This window comes from Rhodnius prolixus, unplaced genomic scaffold (assembly GCF_049639745.1).
Source record: "Rhodnius prolixus isolate KJV_2025 unplaced genomic scaffold, Rpr scaffold_6, whole genome shotgun sequence".
Taxonomy (NCBI): Eukaryota; Metazoa; Arthropoda; class Insecta; order Hemiptera; family Reduviidae; genus Rhodnius; species Rhodnius prolixus.
The window spans coordinates 40,770,099-40,791,068 of record NW_027411634.1 but is presented as its reverse complement, the minus strand read 5'-3'; the positions used below and the strand labels follow the sequence as shown (position 1 = coordinate 40,791,068).

At 32.8% G+C, this 20,970-nt stretch overlaps 1 protein-coding gene and 1 long non-coding RNA gene across 6 annotated transcripts in view; one reads left to right on the top strand and one right to left on the bottom strand.

Moving 5' to 3' along the window:
• The window catches only part of LOC141460486 (proton-coupled amino acid transporter-like protein pathetic), a 72,171-nt gene extending 62,815 nt beyond the window's left edge, over nt 1-9,356 (top strand). For both annotated transcript variants that reach the window (XM_074140517.1, XM_074140516.1), the window contains exons 9-10: nt 4,131-4,300; nt 5,248-9,356. In XM_074140517.1, coding sequence (XP_073996618.1) covers nt 4,131-4,300; nt 5,248-5,492 — 415 coding nt within the window. In that variant the 3' untranslated portion in view covers nt 5,493-9,356. The remainder of the gene's footprint in view (nt 1-4,130; nt 4,301-5,247) is intronic.
• A 6,476-nt stretch (nt 9,357-15,832) lies between these two features.
• The window catches only part of LOC141460492 (uncharacterized), a 32,536-nt gene continuing 27,398 nt past the window's right edge, over nt 15,833-20,970 (bottom strand). For 2 of the 4 annotated variants that reach the window (XR_012462076.1, XR_012462072.1), the window contains one exon: nt 15,833-18,844. This is a non-coding gene — a long non-coding RNA (uncharacterized lncRNA). The remainder of the gene's footprint in view (nt 18,845-20,970) is intronic. The other 2 variants (XR_012462073.1, XR_012462074.1) reach the window with 2 other exon arrangements.

Genomic DNA, 20,970 nt, shown 5'->3' with positions numbered 1-20,970 from the left:
TCATAATATACCGTTCGTTCAAGGAGAAAATACTGGTGATTTGTTAGATAAAATAGGAATAGCTCTAGATGTTGACGTGGGAGAAGTGGATTTTGTATATCGAGCAAAACCAACTCCAAGTACTATTGATCCCCCACGTCCACCTCCTATAATAGCTTCCTTTTTGAGACGGAGTACTTGTGATAACCTCGTTGCTAGGAGAAAAGTCAAAAGGGACTTTTCTACCAGACATATTGGCTGGGATGTACAGGAGAACCACATCATCTACATTAATGAATCCCTTACGCCTTATTTCAAGAAATTATATGGTGCTGCTCGTGCTGCCAAGAAGTTGAATATTATAAAATATGTGTGGGTGAAAAATGGTAGAGTGCTCATTAGGAAAACTGATGGCGCTCCAGTGATTTCGGTTTGTCATTCAGACGATATACCTTCCCAATGAAATTTAATTGCCGTTAAATACTTTGTTAAAATTTATAATAATTTAGTTTGTTCATCATTTGGCAGTTATTTTCTTTACTTTATTAAAATTTATATTAATTTAATCTATTCATTATTTGGCAGTTTCTTTTTCTTCTTTTTCTCCTTTATTAAAATTTATAATGGTTTAATTTATACCATATTTGGTAATTTCATGCATTGTAGGTATTTTTTAAAGGGGAAGTTAAATTATTTTATAATTAATGTCTTTTTTAGCAACTTATATTGTGTATGTTGCGTTATAGTAAATTCATCTAATGTTATTAATGCTAAGTCTTATGGTCTTATTATATTTTATTATTATTATTATTTACATTTACATTTGACTGTTTATTACTACAATTGCAATGACTGAGAATTTATTGGTGTGTCATGTTAATTGTCAATCATTGGTTGCACATATTGATGAGTTTCGTTGCTTTTTTTCAAAAAATTTTTATCATATTATAGCTATGTCAGAAACCTGGTTAAAACCTCATATTAATGACTCTGTGGTAAATTTAAACAATTACAATCTTATAAGATGGGACCGTTTGGGAAAGGTTGGTGGGGGTGTGGGTTTGTTTGTTCATCACTCACTACATACTAAAGTACTTGCTACTTCATCCGAACAGTACTTTTCTCGTCCTGAGTTTCTCATTGTAGAAATTACTGGTCATGCGGCGTCTAAATTGTTATTTTCTGTTTTATATCGCCCTCCTAAAGTAGGATTTATTTCTGATTTTGAAAATGTTTTTCTGCAATATAATCAGAATTATAAACATTTAATAATTGCGGGTGATTGGAACTCCGATATGAATAGTGTTACATTTGATAGTAGCTACGTCAGTAATTTTATATATGAATGTAACTTCTTCCTTGTTCCTTTTTATCCCACACATCATACGTCTTCCTCGCACACCTGGTTGGATATTTTTATTGTTGATGATCCGGATAAAGTCATAGAACATTCTCAATTCCCAGTTTCTTTCCTCTCTAGTCATGATTTAATTAAAATGAAATACTCCTTCAAGGTACCCCGTCTACCCAGCAAAAAGATTGTTTTTAGAGATTTTAAACATTTCGTTATTGAGGAATATTTGACGGACCTTCAGGACTGTGACTGGACTACACTTTATCAAACGTTAGATATAGATAAAAAAGTGCAACTTCTCAATAAATTTATTTTAGAAGCAATGAATAAGCATGCTCCCAGACGTTCTGCTAATATTAAGCGACCACCAGCACCTTGGTTGACAGATGACATTAGATGTTTAATGCGTGACCGTGATAAATTACGTAGAGCTTTTATAAGAACGCACAACGAGGTTCTCTATATGAAATACAAAATAAAAAGAAATCAAGTGCAAAATATAATTAAAAAAGCTAAACGTACTTATTACTCAAACACATTTTCCAGCATTAATGATTCCAACTTAATTTGGAAAGAATTAAGAAAACTTGGACTAATTAAATCTCGTTCAGGACAGACAAACATACCTTTCAGTTGTGATGAAATTAATAAATACTTCGCCAGCTTTGTTAATAATCCTACTAACTTTAATACCTCGAGTTTACCTTATGCACCAATAACTTTGAGTTTTGAGCAGTTCTACTTTAAATACATAACTCTTGACGTACTTCTAGCTAATCTCTTTCATAGTAAAACTAAAGCCAAAGGTATAGATGAAATTCCTATAGACTTTGTAAAAAAATCAATGCCTGTTATCATATCTCCGTTATTAGAAATTTATAACTTCTCCTTAACATATTCAGTATATCCATCAATATGGAAACAATCACTTATTCGTCCTCTTTCTAAAACTAAAGTTCCTTCCTCCTTACATGAATTACGTCCAATATCCTTACTTCCAGCAATTTCCAAGCCTTTGGAAAGGATTGTTTGTTGTCAAATAAAAGAATATTTAAGTGATAATAATTTATTAGATCCATACCAGTCTGGATATCAAAAAGGACACAGCACACAGAGTGTTTTGCTCAGAATAACAGATGACATTCGTTCTGCAATTGACAAAAGAATGGTTACTGTTCTGCTACTTTTTGACTTTTCTAAGGCTTTCGAATCAGTTAACCATTTGTTACTTCTTCATAAATTAAAATTATTAAATTTTTCGGATTCTGTTCTCTCGTGGTTTAGTTCATATCTTTGTGGCCGAAAGCAGTTAGTGACTGATAGTAATGAAGAAAGATCTCCTTGGGAGTCAGTTAATTCTGGTGTCCCGCAGGGTTCTGTTTTGGGACCTCTTTTATTTTGCTTGTATTTGAATGATCTGCCAAGAGTAATAAAGCATTGCAAACATGTGCTCTATGCTGATGATCTGCAAATATATTTACACTGTTTACCGTCAGAATTAGAAGCTGGCATTGAGAAAGTTAAGCTTGATGTGAATTCCATCCTTAGCTGGACACAGTCAAATTTTATTGCATTTAACATAACAAAATCAAAAGCAATGATAATTGGCAGTAGAAAATATATAAATACAATCAATTTGGACCTAATTTCTAAAATTACTGTTAATAACATAAATATACCTTATGTTACGACTGCAAAATGTTTAGGTGTGACGATTTCTAACACGTTATCTTGGAATAGTCATGTTAGTAATATTTGTAATAGTATTCATAAATCTCTATACCAGCTAAAACTCCATAAAAATATGTTGCCTATACCTCTCCGTCAACAGTTAGTTAGTACTCTCATGTTTCCTCATTTTGATTACTGTTGCCTGGTATATGCTGATCTTACCTCGGAACTTAATACCAAACTCCAGAGATCACTTAACTCTTGTATTCGTTTTATACTAAATATTAGGAAAGACGAACATATTACACCACATTACTTTACTTTAAATTGGCTTACTGTTGACTACCGTAGAAAATACTTTATGGGTAATTTCATATACCAATTGTTTAGAACACAGACTCCAAAATACTTATATGACATGTTTACACAAAAAGCTGCACTAGACTTAAGAACTACAAGGACTGTCGATTCCAGACTTTACATACAACCACATAGGACTGTAACGTATCAAAACTCTTTTACTGTTGCTGCCAGTAGACTTTGGAACGACTTACCTACTGACTTGACCAACAAGAAATTACTGCCTAGTTTTAAGTTTTTCTATTACAATCATTTGTTTGAATTGTACAAAAGAGATTTTTAAGTTTGTATATAGAAGATATTTTTCTTTTTTTTGTTTGTTTTTGTTTTACATTATTATATTAATAATTATTATTACTATTATTATTATTATTTTATTAATTCATTATAATTAGTAATTTTTATATATGTACATATTTTATATAAAATTATGGATGTAAATAGTTGTCAAGGATTTATTTCAGTTTAATCTCTCAGATCAGAGAAAATATTTTTAACATTGTAAATTTTATTGGTTGCTCTTAAGGGACATAAGTCCCAGAGCATAATAAATTTATCTTTCTTTCTTCTTTCTTTCTCTCTCAATCGCATCAAAACCTCGTTCGTCTCCAGTTTTTTGTTTTGGTTTTTAAATAATTCAGTTCCTGTATTCCTAAATTGAATTCGTAGCTTTTCATCTGATCCTGCACTTGTTGATTTACAAAATTGAAATCCATTTATAATTTGAAAAATACAGACTAATTTAAAGTTTAAAATTTTTTCACAGATTAGCAGAGGTAGTAAAAGTTTTGGTCGCATTATCAATTCTGTTCACTTATGGTTTACAATTTTCCGTCCCATCTGAAATTATGTGGAAATTGATTGGACCCAAAATTTCGGAAAATCGACAAAATATTGGCTACTATTTAATGAGAGGAGTGATGATTTTTGGAACAGGTAAAGTCATAGTAATTTATTTTTAGTCAAAACATTTTAAAAATTATTTGATGCTTTTTTTTTAATATTTACAAATTCTTTGAGGTTTATGAGATAGATTTTGGTTTTGAGATGTGGTGTTTTCAAGGATGAAATCATGGGGCTCCAAATTAGGGATTGACTTCAGTAGAATACTGAATTGCCTAGCTCAGATGAGCAATTTAAAACTCGTCTGATTTTCAGTACATGCCTGGATAGGTTCAATGGTAAGAGGACTAGCAGGTGAAAGACTGGAAGACATGCTGTTTGCCTCCAGGTTAAAAGGGTTTTTAAAGGAATTGTATAAAATTAAAGATACAATTAGAAGTTTTGGTGCAGAAGCTGTCTGGTCAAGCCTTCTGAACGGAATATGCAAGTCCTGAGAGAGCCAGAATTATAATGAAAGGGTTGGGTTAACAGTTTACTGACATTTAGGTCAGTGCACCCATCTAGCCAAGACAAGATCTAGAGTATTCGCGAGAGGTTCTCCACCAAAGAAATGCTTGGTAGATCTGGAACACAGAAATTTGCCGGCAGACCGAGAAATTTTGGTCAGTCCTTAGATTTTATTATTTTTAGAAAAGAGGGTTTAGGCTGAAGGACTAAAAGTTACAGCATCTTAGAACGCCAAGTCTTTTGGACATCCCCAGCAATAATAAGCAAGAAAAGTGATAAGCTCAGTAGTGCTAAGCGGAGATCCTGAAGTATGACCATAGTTTCTGTCTGCTAGGAGTCTCTTGCAGTTAACTGACCAGTGTCTTAGAGTTGTCTGTAACACTGTCCGGAGGTTGGCACCGCAATGAAAAAAAACACTCCTAACGCTAATGTCTTCAGGAATGGATCCCACCTAGCTGAAGAATAATCATAAATCCCTGAATCTTGCCAGAATCAATCAACTAACGAAGTTCTTCGCTCGCTCTATTTTCCAGTACTGGTCGCCATCATCATACCCGATTTAAGTCCATTCATCTCGTTAGTCGGCGCTGTATGTTTCTCCATTTTGGGCTTGTTCTGCCCGGCGGTCATTGAAGCAATTACTTACTACGAAGAAGGATATGGACCAATGAAGATTCGCCTAGTTAAAGACATCGTAATCATGCTAATGGCACTGTTTGCGCTAGTTTCCGGTTCGTATATTAGTATTATAGAAATTATAGAATTTTATAAAAAATAGAGATTCGAAAAAAAAAATACAGATTATGTTAATTGACGTAATTCATTACTGTACTTAATTTCTTTTAATGAAGCCTCAGTTGGACTTAAAAGAGTGGGAGGTCAATTTGTAAAGTTTCCAAATAATTTGGCTTTCTCTTTGCCCTGGTGGCAGAGATCGCTAACATGAAATGGAAAGTCGAATGGCAAGGCCTAAACCAATTTTCGACTAATTAACAGCTAAAAGATTAGCAAAGGAAATTAAACTATCTGCGGGGGGGTCCCCATGAAGAATTTTCGAGTCCTAATTGTAGCCATTAAACAAAAGTAATCCAGGTGGGAGGGTTTAAAAAGCATTTTTATATTACGGGAGTAAAAAATAATTTACTCTTGCATTAGATATGCAATATTAGTTTCTGCAACCTCAAAGAAAATGGTCCTTAACTCCATATTAGATGAAAATGGAAAAATTAACCAAAATAAAAGTTTCTCAATTTCGGCGATATTAAAAAAAAATAATTATTTTTAAATATTGCCACTAAATTGAGAGCCAATCTTAGTTACACATGTGGGATAAAGTAATGATTGCTTTTAGAGTAGATTAGTTGCTTTTAATTATACTTTACTCACTAGTTACTGTTCATTATTTTTGGTGACTGATTCATAGTTTCAATAGGATGAAAAAAATAACTGCCAGTTTCAGACATGATATATTTTTATTATGCCGAGCTTTCGACCCTAGCGACTAGGTCACATCTTCAGGGCTGTGGAACATATTTCACAGTATGGTAACAATAATTATATTGCAATGAATATGTATAATGTAACGAACTTTACAAAATTATTTACCTGATTGAATGTGTACTAAATTTTACATCATTAAAGGGTTGGTTGGGTCTTCTGTCTTGTCTGGTCTTGGACTGAGTGTGATCGGTCTTTGTGAGATTCGTATGTTGTAAGAATCGAAAGCTCGACACTCTTACGACACAAAACTAAAAAAAAGAACACCACAGCACTTTTCCTTGCACAGCACAGAAAATGATCACATTTTCGATTTCCCAAAACACAAAGATACTTAAATCAGAAACCGAACACACACACACAAAAAAAAAATGAAAGTGCTAGAAACAGATATACATATCTAAGACAGAAAGCAGTCTACATTTTAAAAACCTACCCGAACAATTTGAACAACATATACGCCAATTTACTACTACGAAAATACTTGACAATTGGCAACACTGACTTCCTTACAACCAAAAACACATAAAAGCCGACCACACTCAGTCCCATAAGCAAGACAAGACAGAAGATGACACACCAACCCTTTAATGATGTAGTAAAATATTACATAGTAAATTAGTCCTGAAGATGGACCTAGTCCCTAGGGTCGAAAGAGCTCCGGCACAAAAAAATACAAAATATGACTGAAACTGGCAGTTTATTTTTTTCATCCTATTTTCTCACAAAGTTTTGATTTAATAATTATCACATTATTACACGGTTGCAGAAAAAAACAAAACAATAAAATGAAATTTCAAGAAAATGTAGCCTTCAAAAACTTGTTTTTTGTCTGTTACTTTATTTTGTTTTCATTTGTATAAATAATTATGTTTTTATTTACTTAACATAATCAGTATTATAATATACATTTTGTTCATTGTTTAATTGTTGATTTTTGTTTCGTTGTTTGATTCAACAAATTTGTTTTTAAAAAAAATATAGAGAGAGCCTTTGATTGTTTTGAGTTAGCGAACATTTTTATAAGATCGCTAAAACATTTTTTGTTCAAGTGATAAAAAGTGCAATACAATGCACTAACTGTGATAGTAAGTGTTAAGAATTAAATAAATTAAAAATACTGATTGATTTAGTAAAATTTGGTGATGTCATATAGTTATTACGTCATAAATCTCAATTTATTTTTTGAAAAAAATTTATATATACGAGGGTCGTTTGAAAAGTCCGTGCAAAAATAAAAACTACTCAATTTTTTGGGGTAAACCTTTTTTATTTTTCAACATAGTCTCCTTTTAGGCTTATACACTTCGTCCAACGCTGCTCTAGTTTGTTGATCCCTTCCGAATAATAGGATTTGTCCAAGTCTGAAAAATAGCCATTCGTTTCTGCAATCACCTCCTCGTTTGAATAAAATCTTTTTCCCGCCAGCCATTTCTTCATATTGGGGAACAAATAGTAGTCCGAGGGAGCCAAGTCTGGAGAATAAGGGGGGGGGATGTGAAACGAGTTGGAACCCTCTTTCCATTAATTTTGCGACCACAACTGCTGAGGTGTGAGCTGGTGCGTTGTCGTGATGGAAAAGGACTTTTTTGTGGGCCAATCGTGGGCGTTTTTCTTGCAGCTCGGTTTTCAAACGGTCTAATAACGATGAATAATATGCACCTGTAATAGTTTTACCCTTTTCCAGATAGTTGATGAGGATTATTCCTTGCGAATCCCAAAAGACAGTCGCCATAATCTTTCCGGCCGAAGGAACGGTCTTCGCCTTTTTTGGCGCAGATTCCCCCTTGGTAACCCATTGTTTAGATTGTTCTTTGGTCTCAGGAGTGTAGTGATGTATCCATGTTTCATCCACAGTGACGAAACGACGCTTAAAGTCCTGCGGATTCTTCTGGAACAGTTGCAAATCGTCCTTGCAACGCTTCACACGATTTCGTTTTTGGTCTAGCGTGAGCAATCGCGGCACCCATCTTGCGGATAGCTTTGTCATGGTCCAAATGTTGATGCAAAATATTATGTACCCGTTCATTCGAGATGCCCATAGCACTAGCAATCTCACGCACCTTCACTCTTCTGTCATCCCATCAACATATCATGGATTTTATCAATGATTTCTGGAGTAGTAACCTCAATAGGGCGTCCAGAACGTTCAGGGTCACTAGTAATTTTGAAACCACTTATAAACTGTTCTAATCGAAGGTGCAGAGTCACCATAATGTTTATCAAGCTTCTCTTTAGTCTCCTCAGGCGTTTTGCCTTTCATAAAGTAGTGTTTAATCAACACACGAAATTCTTTTTCGTCCATTTTTTTGAAAATCACTCGACTTCCTCGATTCAAACGAATGCCAAACACAAAGAAATAGACCGATCTGGCTGAAACGTGGTGTGTGTTCTTCCAAGAGATGCTACTAACTAAACATAACCTCGATACGCGCCAGTGGTGCTATCTCTCTGACTTTGCACGGACTTTTCAAACGACCCTCGTATATATAGAAAAAAGTATATGTATAAAACAAAATTCCTTTCATTTATTTACAATCATCCAATGTAAATATAAATGGAATATAGTGTAAATATTAAATTTAATTGATTTATCAAAACTAATAGTCTCCATAAATGAAAATAAATTCATATATTTGATTTATATCATGTAAATGATGTAAATACTTTGTTTCAATAAATGGTAATTTTTTTTATTTTTGTAAATAAAATAAACTAAATTTCAGTATTATTAGATTTTTCTGTTTAAAAAAATATATATAGCTGTTATATTTTTTTATTAAAAACAAAATTAATAACACCTACCCCCAAAATTAATAACACCTACCCCCAAAATTAATAACACCTACCCCCAAAATTAATAACACCTACCCCCAAAATTAATAACACCTACCCCCAAAATTAATAACACCTACCCCCAAAATTAATAACACCTACCCCCAAAATTAATAACACCTACCCCCAAAATTAATAACACCTACCCCCAAAATTAATAACACCTACCCCCAAAATTAATAACACCTACCCCCAAAATATAATTGTAAACAGTATTATTATTGTTGTGATTATATTCGAATTTAAAAAAAAATCAGTATATAATAAAAATTTGTAAATATTGAAAGGAAATATGTAATCAAAAAATAAATACATGACTAATATTATTTTTGTAAATAATTATATGTAAATTTTATAAATATTTAATCATTTTATACTGCACAAAAAATGAAAATAAAACAATAATATGAAAGAGAAATTTGTAGTTTTATTTATTTAAATTTTGGTTATAAACTGCCTTTGGGCTGCCACTAGACGATCCAGCAGGCCCATCGTGTTGTGGACACCATCGCTTCTTCACTCGAGCGAAAACAATACTGCGCTGGAGTATTCCTTGACGTATCGCAAGCCTTCGACCGAGTCTGGCACGAAGGTCTACTATGGAAACTCAAACGCATCCTTCCTAGCACTTATTACCTCATACTCAGCTCTTATCTCTCTGTGACAGATTCTTCCAAGTTCTTCAAGGCACTACTCACTCTTCCATCTATCCTGTCCTAGCTGGTTTGCCACAGGGAAGTGGCCGACTTACCTTCTAACCTTAATACCTCTATTTACACCTTCGCTGATGACACTGCCATTCTCTCCACACACTTTGACCCTATCCTCGCAGTACGCTCTCTACAGTCTCACCTTCACTCAATAGAACCTTGGTTAGAAAACTGGCGTATAAAAATTAACCCAACTAAATCTAAATACATAGTCTTCACACTCAAACGTCAAACTCTTCTTACATCATACACCTATCCCACCAGCCGACCATGTGCGGTACCTTGGAATGTACCTAGACAAGAGACTTACCTGGAACCCCCATACGAGACTTAAACGTACCGAACTAAACAAACGATACAAAACTTCTAGCCAGACTACTCGACAAACGCTCAAAACTCTCACTGCAGAACAAACGACGAGTCTACACAGCTCTTCTCACACCAATATGGACTTACGGACTCGAACTTTACGGAACAGCTAAAAAATCAAACATCAATAGACAGCAAACACTCCAATCCAAAATACTCCGCCGCATAGTAGACGCTCCATTCTATGTTAGTAACCACACAATTCATACAGATCTCCAAATTCCACTCATCTCCGAGAACTTGCCAAAATCCGTTATAAAAATTTTCATCAAAATCTCTCATTTCATCCCAACCCTTTAGCTGCAAACCTGTCTACAACTACGCTGCCCTCCAATCCTCTTCGAAGACGGCTGAGGCGCCGTTGGCCCCGTGACCAACTGGGTGACTAATGGCGGCCATCACTGGATGGCCGTCATTCACGTTTGACACGTTAATTGTATATACATTTATCGCATTTACCTATTGTACCCTGTGGGTACAGGTGGAAATTTCATTAAAAGGATAAATAATAATAAAAAAAAAATTTTGTTGTAAATAATTTTTGTAAAGAAAAAGGATTCGGACAGAATCAGTGATTGTAAAGTCAAAAAGAAAAAGTAAAACTAAAAAAATTTATCGTATTTTCCGAGTTATTTGGGTGGATGAACAGGTGGGTATCCTAAATTTAGGATAGAATAAGAATCTATCCATAACTAGGGAACGGTTCTACTGTTACAATCTTCAAACTGGTGGACGGAAAGTTTTGAGGTCACTTTCTCTTTTACAAAAGATGATTGGAAATGGGACCAGGCCTTTACTTCGGCACCTCATCACAGATCTTTTTTTTTTTTTAAGTCGATTTACAGATCGATATCATACAATCGGAAAATTACTAAGTTAAGAACTATAAAGAACAAGGATTTACAAGTCGATTTACAGATCGATATCATACAATCGGAAAATTACTAAGTTAAGAACTTATAAGAACTGCAAAGAACAAGGATTTACAAGTCGATTTACAGATCGATATCATACAATCGGAAAATTACTAAGTTAAGAACTTATAAGAACTACAAAAGCACAAGGGAAAACATGTAAATGCTATTTTAATTATTTCAATTACATCGTTGCCTGGGGCGAGTGGATATATTCCTTGCGAAAATTCAGGGCGCCTTAAATGAAGTCACGCCCCCTTATACAAAATAAAATAAAATTGCTATATATTCTCGAAATTGTATCACAGTTCAAGTAGAATAATCGTACTGGACAACGTATACATTAATGCACGCAATCCAGAAACTGTTAGGAGCTCAGGTCAGCTGGCTGAATGAGGAATTCAGGTATGATAGAAAGAACAGGAATTTATGAAACTATCAATAAAAGAATCATAAATAAACTTAAAAACAGTTTAATCAGAGTTCTACTTTCTATTTCTAGGTCACGGATAGTTAGTAGAAGTAAGGTTGGCTAGTTTTGGTTCCACTAGTTCAGGAACAAGTGTTCCCAGTAAGGAATTTCCTCAAGTTTGTCCAGGAATAGTAATTTTTTTTTTCTTCTAAGTACAAGTAAGCTTGGCCTTGTGTACAACTTTTTCGTGCTTTAGAACCCTTACAAGAACTGCCCCGACCTGTCATATATAATAACCGTGGATGATTTGCATTATATTTAAAAATATACAGGGTACAAATTATTTTGTCTGCATTTAAATAAAAAAAAAAAAATTGCCAGATATATTAGTTTAAACTATAATAATTATTCCTTAACAATTGTAACTAGCTACACTGTAGCCGTGGCAGAACCAAGAACTAAAGGCGCTGTCGTCGGTTAGGCTCTGTCCAGCTTGTAGATGTAAACAGTAAACAAAACATTTTTCTATAAGTGATTTTCATTATTTAACTTAAATATTGTGCACTTTTTATTTATAAAGCTGAGTAATTTTAGTTATTTAATTTCATTTTGTGTCAATATAATTTCAAATTAACTAAAAAATCTCTTTAACAAAAACTTACAGTTTAAAATGTTAAGTATAAGGGTTTATTAAATGCCAAAAGGTACACAAATCAGCAAGTACCCAACATTTCATTAATACTTCATTGATATTATTTTAAGTAATTTTACTACATTAATTTTCATTAATATTTTTTTGAATTTATTAGATGTTTCACAGACCCTTATGCTGGCCATTTTAATCTACAAAATCTTTGTTCAAGTAGAACACCATTTAACTTAGATTGACTGTAATATCTAATCAACAAACTATTAATCACAAGTTAAAATAAAAACTTTATTTAAAAAATCAAAAATAATTATGAGGCTAAAAAATTCAAAAACTTTTTAAAAAAAATGCTTACACCAACATTCATCAATGATTTAATTTATTTATTTTTATTTTTAAATAAAAATCGTCGGTTTAAGTTCATTCTTCGATTAAAGTAATTGTTACTTTATGAAGTAGTCAAACGTTTGTAATAATAGGTAATAATTATCTGGCTTTATCGCAAATAATATAGTTTTCTTCAATTACATTCTCAATCTAGGTATTCATCCCACAATGTTGTATGTATGTAATATAAAGTAAATAAGATATGCATATATTTAGGACAGCTAACATAATTATTCCAGTATTTTACTATAAGTAAAATTAGAGGGACTACATTAAATTACAATTGAGAAATGAATAATTATTGTTGAATAATTTACTTGATATTACCTACGCGTTATTTGTGCTCACAAATACGGAAAGACGAATTCTAGACTGAAATATTATTTTAAATCCGTGTTTCAAATTTAAATAGTAGCCAACTCTGCCTTTGCCTTTTTCTACTTTAACGTGCTTGTACATACATATATGTGACTTCTCAGAATAAAGAGCATAATAAAGATTAATCAGAAAAATAATTTGGAATAAAGCTAAAATAAAGTACCTCTTTAATTACAAAGATATAATATAAATTTTATCATAATTATAACAAAAAAATAAAATATTATGAATAAACAAAAGGAAGGGATTAGCTATGCGGTTAGCGTATTGGATTCCCACGTGGAGGTTCCGGGTTCGAATCAAGCTGCAGACCCTTAGATTTTCTCTTTCTAAGAGCTTCTTACAGCTCACTGTCCGGGTGATGGACAGTGTTGTCTGTAACGAGAGAACACTGTCCGGAGGCCGGCAGTGCACTGAAAAAAGCTCCGGGCGCCAATAACCTTAGATGTTGACGCGACTTAAATGATAAAAAAAAAAGAAAAAGAAAATGAATGAACTGGCCAGCATAAGGGTCTGTGAAACATCTAATAAATTCAAAAAAATATTAATGAAAATTAATGTAGTAAAATTACTTAAAATAATATCAATGAAGTATTAATGAAATGTTGGGTACTTGCTGATTTGTGTACCTTTTGGCGTTTAATCAACCCTTATACTTAACATTTTAAACTGTAAGTTTTTGTTAAAGAGATTTTTGTACCTTTTTGATAGATTTTCCTTTTTGTATGTTTTGCAAAGTTACATATTTGCTTTACAGATTTTATTAAAATTGGGAATAGAAAATTTTAATTTTATCATTATAACCTGAAAAGGTGTTAAGTTGGAGTTACTAACACTGGAGAGATCTTTTTAAAGAATGATTACAGTTGCGGTCCCCAAACCATCCTCAATAACAATTTTTTTGAGAAAGCGTTTTGAATAAAATAGGAAGGTAATTTGTATGTAAATAGCAAAATTAAACTGCAATTTCAGTCCTTCCCTTTAAGAGGAGTAAGAAAAATAAAATGCGATTACAGTACTTCTCCCTAAAAGGCAAAGATTTTGAATCGAACGACAATTCATTGATGAAAATCGGTTCACTCATTGAAAATTTTAACGATTGCAGTACTTCCTCTTAGTAGGTGTAAGAGCATGATGACACTTCACAGCCACGTAGAGGAGCTTTAACCGCTTCTTCTTGCTAAATTTTATCAAAATCGGACTAAGCGTTATAGAAATATTGGTAATAATAGTTTTAGAAAGGGTCTTATTTGGGTGGGGCAAACTCCCCTCCTTATGAGGCACGGCGTCGAGACTTTTAAAGTGCAAATCTGTACAAAATTTCGATTCGAATGACACTTCATTCATGAAAATCGGTTCACGTGTCGATAATTTGCAACGATTGCTATACTTCCCCTTAAAAAGTGTAAGAGCTGATCGTCGCTTTAATGTTACGTAGGGGAGCCCTAACCCTATCACCCTACCAAAGTTTATCAAAATCGGGCCAAGATTTACAGAGTAATTAGTAATAATAATTTTGGAGGGGGCCTTACATAAAGGGGGCTAACTCCTCTCCCATTCGATGTACAGCATCGAGACCCTCAAAAGGCACATCTACATAAAATTCCGAATCGAATGACACCTCATTCATGAAAATCGGTTCGCGCGTTTAGGCGCTACGTTGTTTACAAAAAAGGTAACAACAACAACAAGAAGAAGAAGAAGAAGAAGAAGAAGAAGAAGAAGAAGAAGAAGAACAAGAACAAGAACAAGAACAATTTTTGAAAATGCCGTTTTTGCTCATTTTCAGCATCTTTTTTTCTCAAAATCTATCAAATCTAGGTTGTTGCAAAAAAATTACAGCTATAAAGGAGGATTTGCCCTTTATTTTAAAGAAAATTTGGGAATTTTATCTTTTATAGAAAAAGAGAAAAAAATTGTCAAAGTTGGGTGTTTTTTAACGTTACGCTTTTTCGTGCAGTTTTTGATGATCAACCCTTATACAACTGTCCTACCGGACAGTTTTAATAAGCCGTGTTGTGTGCTAGGCTGATAATCTGGTTTAAGAGGTCTTTACAAATAATAAACATTTGTTTACGACTCCTAAAGAGAATTAAATGGGTAAGTACTTTAGAATTTACAGTTTTATAAAAATTGCCCAACATGAATTCACAATTATGGTTATGTTTAAATTGTAAAAACTAACATATTTTTCTCAGAGCAATAGAGTGAAAATGCTCAGAGAAAAAGTGAAGCGTTTCCACACACGTATTTCCTAACTTATAAAAATGTTTTTAAATTAAAAATAAAGCTTTCGAAATCAGGGGAAAAAACAACAATTGCAGTCTTAAAAGAAACAAGAATAAGGAATGCTTAATATTAGCTTCCAAGAAGTGTCAGTTTTGACAATCAAGGCTAATTGTCCTTTAAAAAAGAACAAGCTTTCATTATTTAAGTGGTAAACTAAGGAGCATGAACAAATCTTTAAAAATATTTGAACTAAACATCAGAAAGAAATGGTCTTAGTGAAGAAATGATTTTAGAAAGATTTGCTATTAGAGAGAGGTACAATCATTGAAGATTAAACATCAATCTAGGCGGATTTATTATTCTAATCTAAAAAAAATCATCTTAGTATACAATTATTAAAGGGCTTAAAAATCACCCTTTTGATTGCTTTAGGTTCTTCTTTTACAAAATAAATGTACAGGTTCTAAAAATAAAGTAACAGTGAGGTGTTAGCGCTACCCGCGGCGGCCAGTTGAACTCCTACAAGTGACTATAATTTCTGTTCCCTAATAATTGTGGATTGCTTGGCTTGTAAGATGCTGCAGTCTAGGGGCGATACAGCTTACTAGTAGAGAAATTTATATATTTTTTTTTTGTATTTTAGTAATTAAATTGAGCTACTAATTTAATTTAATTTAAAATACTTTTTGAATGTTTTCTTTCTGTCTCTTTTGAATGTCTGAGAATCTCTTTTATTCCTCTTCATTAATGCTCTACGTTGATTTCTGCCAGCATCCCTTTAAATACACCCTGAAAGTTACAGTACAAGGTCTCATACTCCTTGAACTAAACTACATAGGACTTGATCACCAAATTGAGTAAAATTAATGACTTTACTCTCATAATTTCAGCAATAAAATTGTGTGGCAACTAACTCAATCGCAAAACCATTTTTAGGGTAAACGGTTTATTCAAAAAAAAAGTACATGCACAGCAAAGATCGTTCTAAGAACAATTAATGTACACCGAACGAACATGGAATACAGTTCATGGACTTGTTCTAGGCCATAGTTCATAGCTTTACAAGCCCAGTCTCAGTGTTCGTCAAAGCTTCAAGCTCTCGGATACGTTACACAGTTGCACCTGCGATTCCAGCTCTTTTAAACAAAAAAAAAAAATTATTGAGCTTAAATAGCGTTAATTTTACATCTCACCCTTAAAATAATTCATAGTTTTTATATAATCTCAGAAAAAAACAAACTATTCTCTTTTTACATAAACAAATTGAAGATTCTCTCACTAATAATACATGTTTGTGAGAATTTGAAGTAAGAATAAAAAAACTATTTTTAAAATAACTACAAAAGAAATTCAGAGTTATTATAATTTGATAATAGTTTTTCAAACAATTGAATTTTTGTAAAAACATTTTTTTTACGAATTTTGTGATGTTTTAATAGTATGCTTAAAAATTCAAGGTTAATCTATTATTACTAACAATTTTTTACTGTTTAAAAAAAACCTAGCAAACCTGAACGTGTACAAATGAACTTACAGACACAAAAACACTAATGTGAATAATCTTAACAAATATTTATCTGAGTAAGTGGTGCCTAGATAAAGCGTTAATAAAGACGCAGCTTCCACTAATCAAGCCAGTCTAGGTCCTGTAATCCTGTTATGGCCGACTATGCTAGTCTGAACGGAGTTGTGGTTATCAGGATAATAAGGCTAGTCTTTCCACCAGTTCCTTGAATGGCTTAAGGAACGTGCTGGTTCTATTATTGCTTCCTCCCAAATAGATTAGGAACAGAACATTGTCTTACTGCTAATGTTCCTTTCATCAGTTAGTCTTTTGGTTTTCAGATACTTACATTTTGTTCTGCTTTTAAAGCAAAAACAAAATATTCAAATTATTGTGTATACTCAAATCTTTTATTTACACTTTAATGTCCTAACTAAAGGTTTTCATTTAGGAATAGTATTGTAGACTCTCATGCCTTCATTCATTCTAATAAATACGTAAATAAATAACAAACATCATTTTATAAAGAAATATTGAACAAGGATATTTTGCTAATAAACATCTCCTTTCCAAACAGGATCAATGACCAAATAATTTTGAGATCTATTTTTTTTTTCCTTTCAAGTTAATATCGCGTGATTTAAATCAGCTGGTATTAATTAAGCACATGTTGTTTAGTCTGTGCAATTAATTATCAGCTGTTTTCCCGCAATAATTAACTAATAATAACATCTTTCACTAAAATAAGGTCAAACAAAAAAATACAAATTTTGCAAATGACTTCATCTATTAAAAAAAAAAAAAAAAAAAAAATACCAAACTTCTGTGCACTGATGCCTATCATCAAAGATATTCCTGTTGGATGTTCCTGACGATGACCTTAAAGGAGGTTCCCATTTTGCCCGGAGAATTCCCAACTTCTATTTTCCTCGTTGCTGAACACAGTAATTATGGAGTGAAGGCGTTTTACACAGCTGGCCGGTCTATCTTCACTATTCGAGTTCTGTTGGTAATAATTTCTGCTATCTCTTTGGAGTGCCATGATCTTGTTATGTTCTTATTTAAATTTTAATGTGTGGACACTCACATGATTTTGTCTTACTAAAAGATTCTCTCGCTTCTAACTTGCACATTTTGTCTAAAAGTGTGAATTACTTCTGTCTTTTTAGAGAGGGCATCCCAATCCTATCTCAGAACAAGCTGAAAATAGTCTTTTTTCTGCAACCATGTAGGAATGTTCTCATTACTCAATTCAGATCAACTGTGTAATGCCCAACTTTACCTCACTAGTGGGCAAAAATTCCCACTAGTGAGTGGAAAAACTTTATTGTGCTTCCTTGATATAAGAAGTTTTGTTATTAAATATTTCCTGTAAAACTTTAATAAGCTTATTTAACGTAACTAAATAATTAAAAAACTAATATTAAAAAAATAAAATACAAATTGAAATGAATATAGAAATAAAAATAATATTTTAATAAATAATCAGATATTTTTAATTATAACAGTTAAAAAGGTTATAGTGTTACCTTATAGAAATTTAAATTGGATTCTAGTGATTCCTGATTAGTTTTTTTTAGTTAATAACCCTAATGGTTGCAGAAAAAATATAATATTTAACTCGAGTGTAAAGTATTTTCCTCACACTTGGCAATTTGCACTTGCACTCGCCTCGCTTCGCTTGCTCGATCGTGCAAACCCTGCCTCGCGTGAGGAAAAGTACTACTTTCCACACTTGTTAAATAAATAACTATTCCCACAATTCCTGATCTATTGACAATTACAGTAAAATTAGTTAATCTTTCTTAGGGGCTTAGCTAGGACGTAGCTTTGATATTTTTAATCGATTTTTAACTTAGAAATACAATGTCCTGCCTGTATCTTAGCAACTAGATAATAATATTTGTAAATCCCAGTAATAATTTGGGATATTCTGTGGCAAAATGTGGGCCTACTCCTAATGGAGTGGTTTTTCAACGTTGAATATTATTTTAAGAGTGGGGGTGGGATACGTATGGCCCGGAAGGGGCGCTTCTTGTGCAAGTTTAGGGTAGCCCTTAGGTGTAGAAGTTGCACTTCCGGCATATTTTGGGGAACTTACTGTATAATAACTAAGTCGTAGTTTCTTAAATAGAATGTTGATCAACAAAGATCGACGCGATTAGGAAATCATAAAGAAAGAAGCAGAATCAAACTTACTTCCGGTGGAGCCTCAAACCGGAAATCTCAGTGCGAATAATTTCCCCCTAAAAAAGAAAAAGTGAATAAGCAAAATAATTAACAAATAAAAAAATGTGGTTCAAAGCCAAGGTTAACAAAGTTAAGCTTAGTTTAACACGAACAATAAGAGAATTGCATAAGCATTGGATGCAAGTGTGCAATTCTTCACTTTGTGTTTTTCTCGTTCAAACTCACACACACACACAGAAAGAGCCACAGTTTTAGTTTTCCTTCAAGGTCATCTGTCTTGAACGGAAGTAAGCGTGTAATTTTGTTCGGCGGAAATGCTTTATTGTTCTTTTTTTTATTCTTCAGTTCCGCGATTCTTAATGGAAAAGAAATAGAGGTTTTTAATTTAAGGAGCTTCAACAACTGAGAATTCTGGAGTTTTTTTTCCGTTCACTGCCGGCCTATGGTCAGTGCTCTCTCTCGTTATATTGTCCTAATATCTAGCCAAATTCTTGTCTGAAAACATGTCATTTTGTAATGAATAATACAAAAATATAAGACAGAAAACAACTGTTAAGTCAGATGATGTACAAACTATGTCAGAGACAATTAACAAAACTGGTTACTGGCTAGATTAACCGCCAACTATGTGAGAGATTCGTGCAGAATTCACAATTCTAAAGACTGGCACGTATACTTTAGACATTTTAAACATGCTCTTGTCAATGTTTTAGTTATACAATATTTTTTGTAGTTTTTTAAGGTCGGCCTGGTTACTTCGTAGTTTGTTTTTTTGACGATGAACTTATTTCGTAGTTAGTTTTTGACGATGAACTTATTTTGTAGTTAGTTAGTTTTTGACGATGAACTTATTTCGTAGTTAGTATATGACGATGAACTTATCTCGTAGTTAGTTAATTATTGACGATGAACTTATTTCGTAGTTAGTTAGTTTTTGACGATGAACTTATTTTGTAGTTAGTTAATTTTTGACGATGAACTTATTTTGTAGTTAGTTAGTTTTTGACGATGAACTTATTTTGTAGTTAGTTAGTTTTTGACGATGAACTTACTTCGTAGTTAGTATATGACGATGAACTTATCTCGTAGTTAGTTAATTTTTGACGATGAACTTATTTCGTAGTTAGTTAGTTTTTGACGATGAACTTATTTTGTAGTTAGTTAGTTTTTGACGATGAACTTATTTTGTAGTTAGTTAATTTTTGACGATGAACTTATTTCGTAGTTAGTTAGTTTTTGACGATGAACTTATTTTGTAGTTAGTTAGTTTTTGACGATGAACTTATTTTGTAGTTAGTATATGACGATGAACTTATTTCGTAGTTAGTTAGTTTTTGACGATGAACTTATTTTGTAGTTAGTTAGTTTTTGACGATGAACTTACTTCGTAGTTAGTATATGACGATGAACTTATTTCGTAGTTAGTTAATTTTTGACGATGAACTTATTTAGTAGTTAGTTTTTTTGACGAACTTATTTAGTAGTTAGTTTTTGACGATGAACTTACTTTGTAGTTAATTAATTTTTGACGATGAACTTATTTCGTAGTTAGTTAGTTTTTGACGATGTAGTTAGTTTTTTTTTTTTTAGTGCTCAGTGATCGTATTGAAGGTTTCTACAGTACGTTTTTAATTTACCGGAAATACACGTGTTCAGATTCCCCGAGTAGAAAAAAAACAAAAATAGTTACAGAAAATAGTTCGTCTTGTCTGTGTACAAAATGAGAATTATTCAGGTAGTTTACTCGGTATTGCCCTGCAGAGGTCTACTGAATCGGAAAAAGTGATTTTCAACTGGTATGTATGGGTGATCGAATCCACACTAACTTTAAGTTGAAATTCTATATTTCGCTGTGTTCTACTATATTTCGACAAAGGATACTAGAATATAAGGTTTTGATCGAAATCGGTCTACCGGAAGTATCACTTTACTGCAGCGTTTTTTCAGCTTTTTTTTTTCCTGGAACATTCGATTAAAAGAGGAAGTGGTTGGGTTTTATGATTTGGGTGGCAGTGGACACCTACAGACAGGCATACCAACCATTTTTACTCACTCAAGAAACTTCAAACCGGATATTTACGGTGAAAACTAGAAAAAAAAAAATTTTGATCTTACTACAGAAACAGGAAGTTAATAAATGAAGTTTCCGTTTTTGCCTTAGCATCAGACATACTAATGAGGG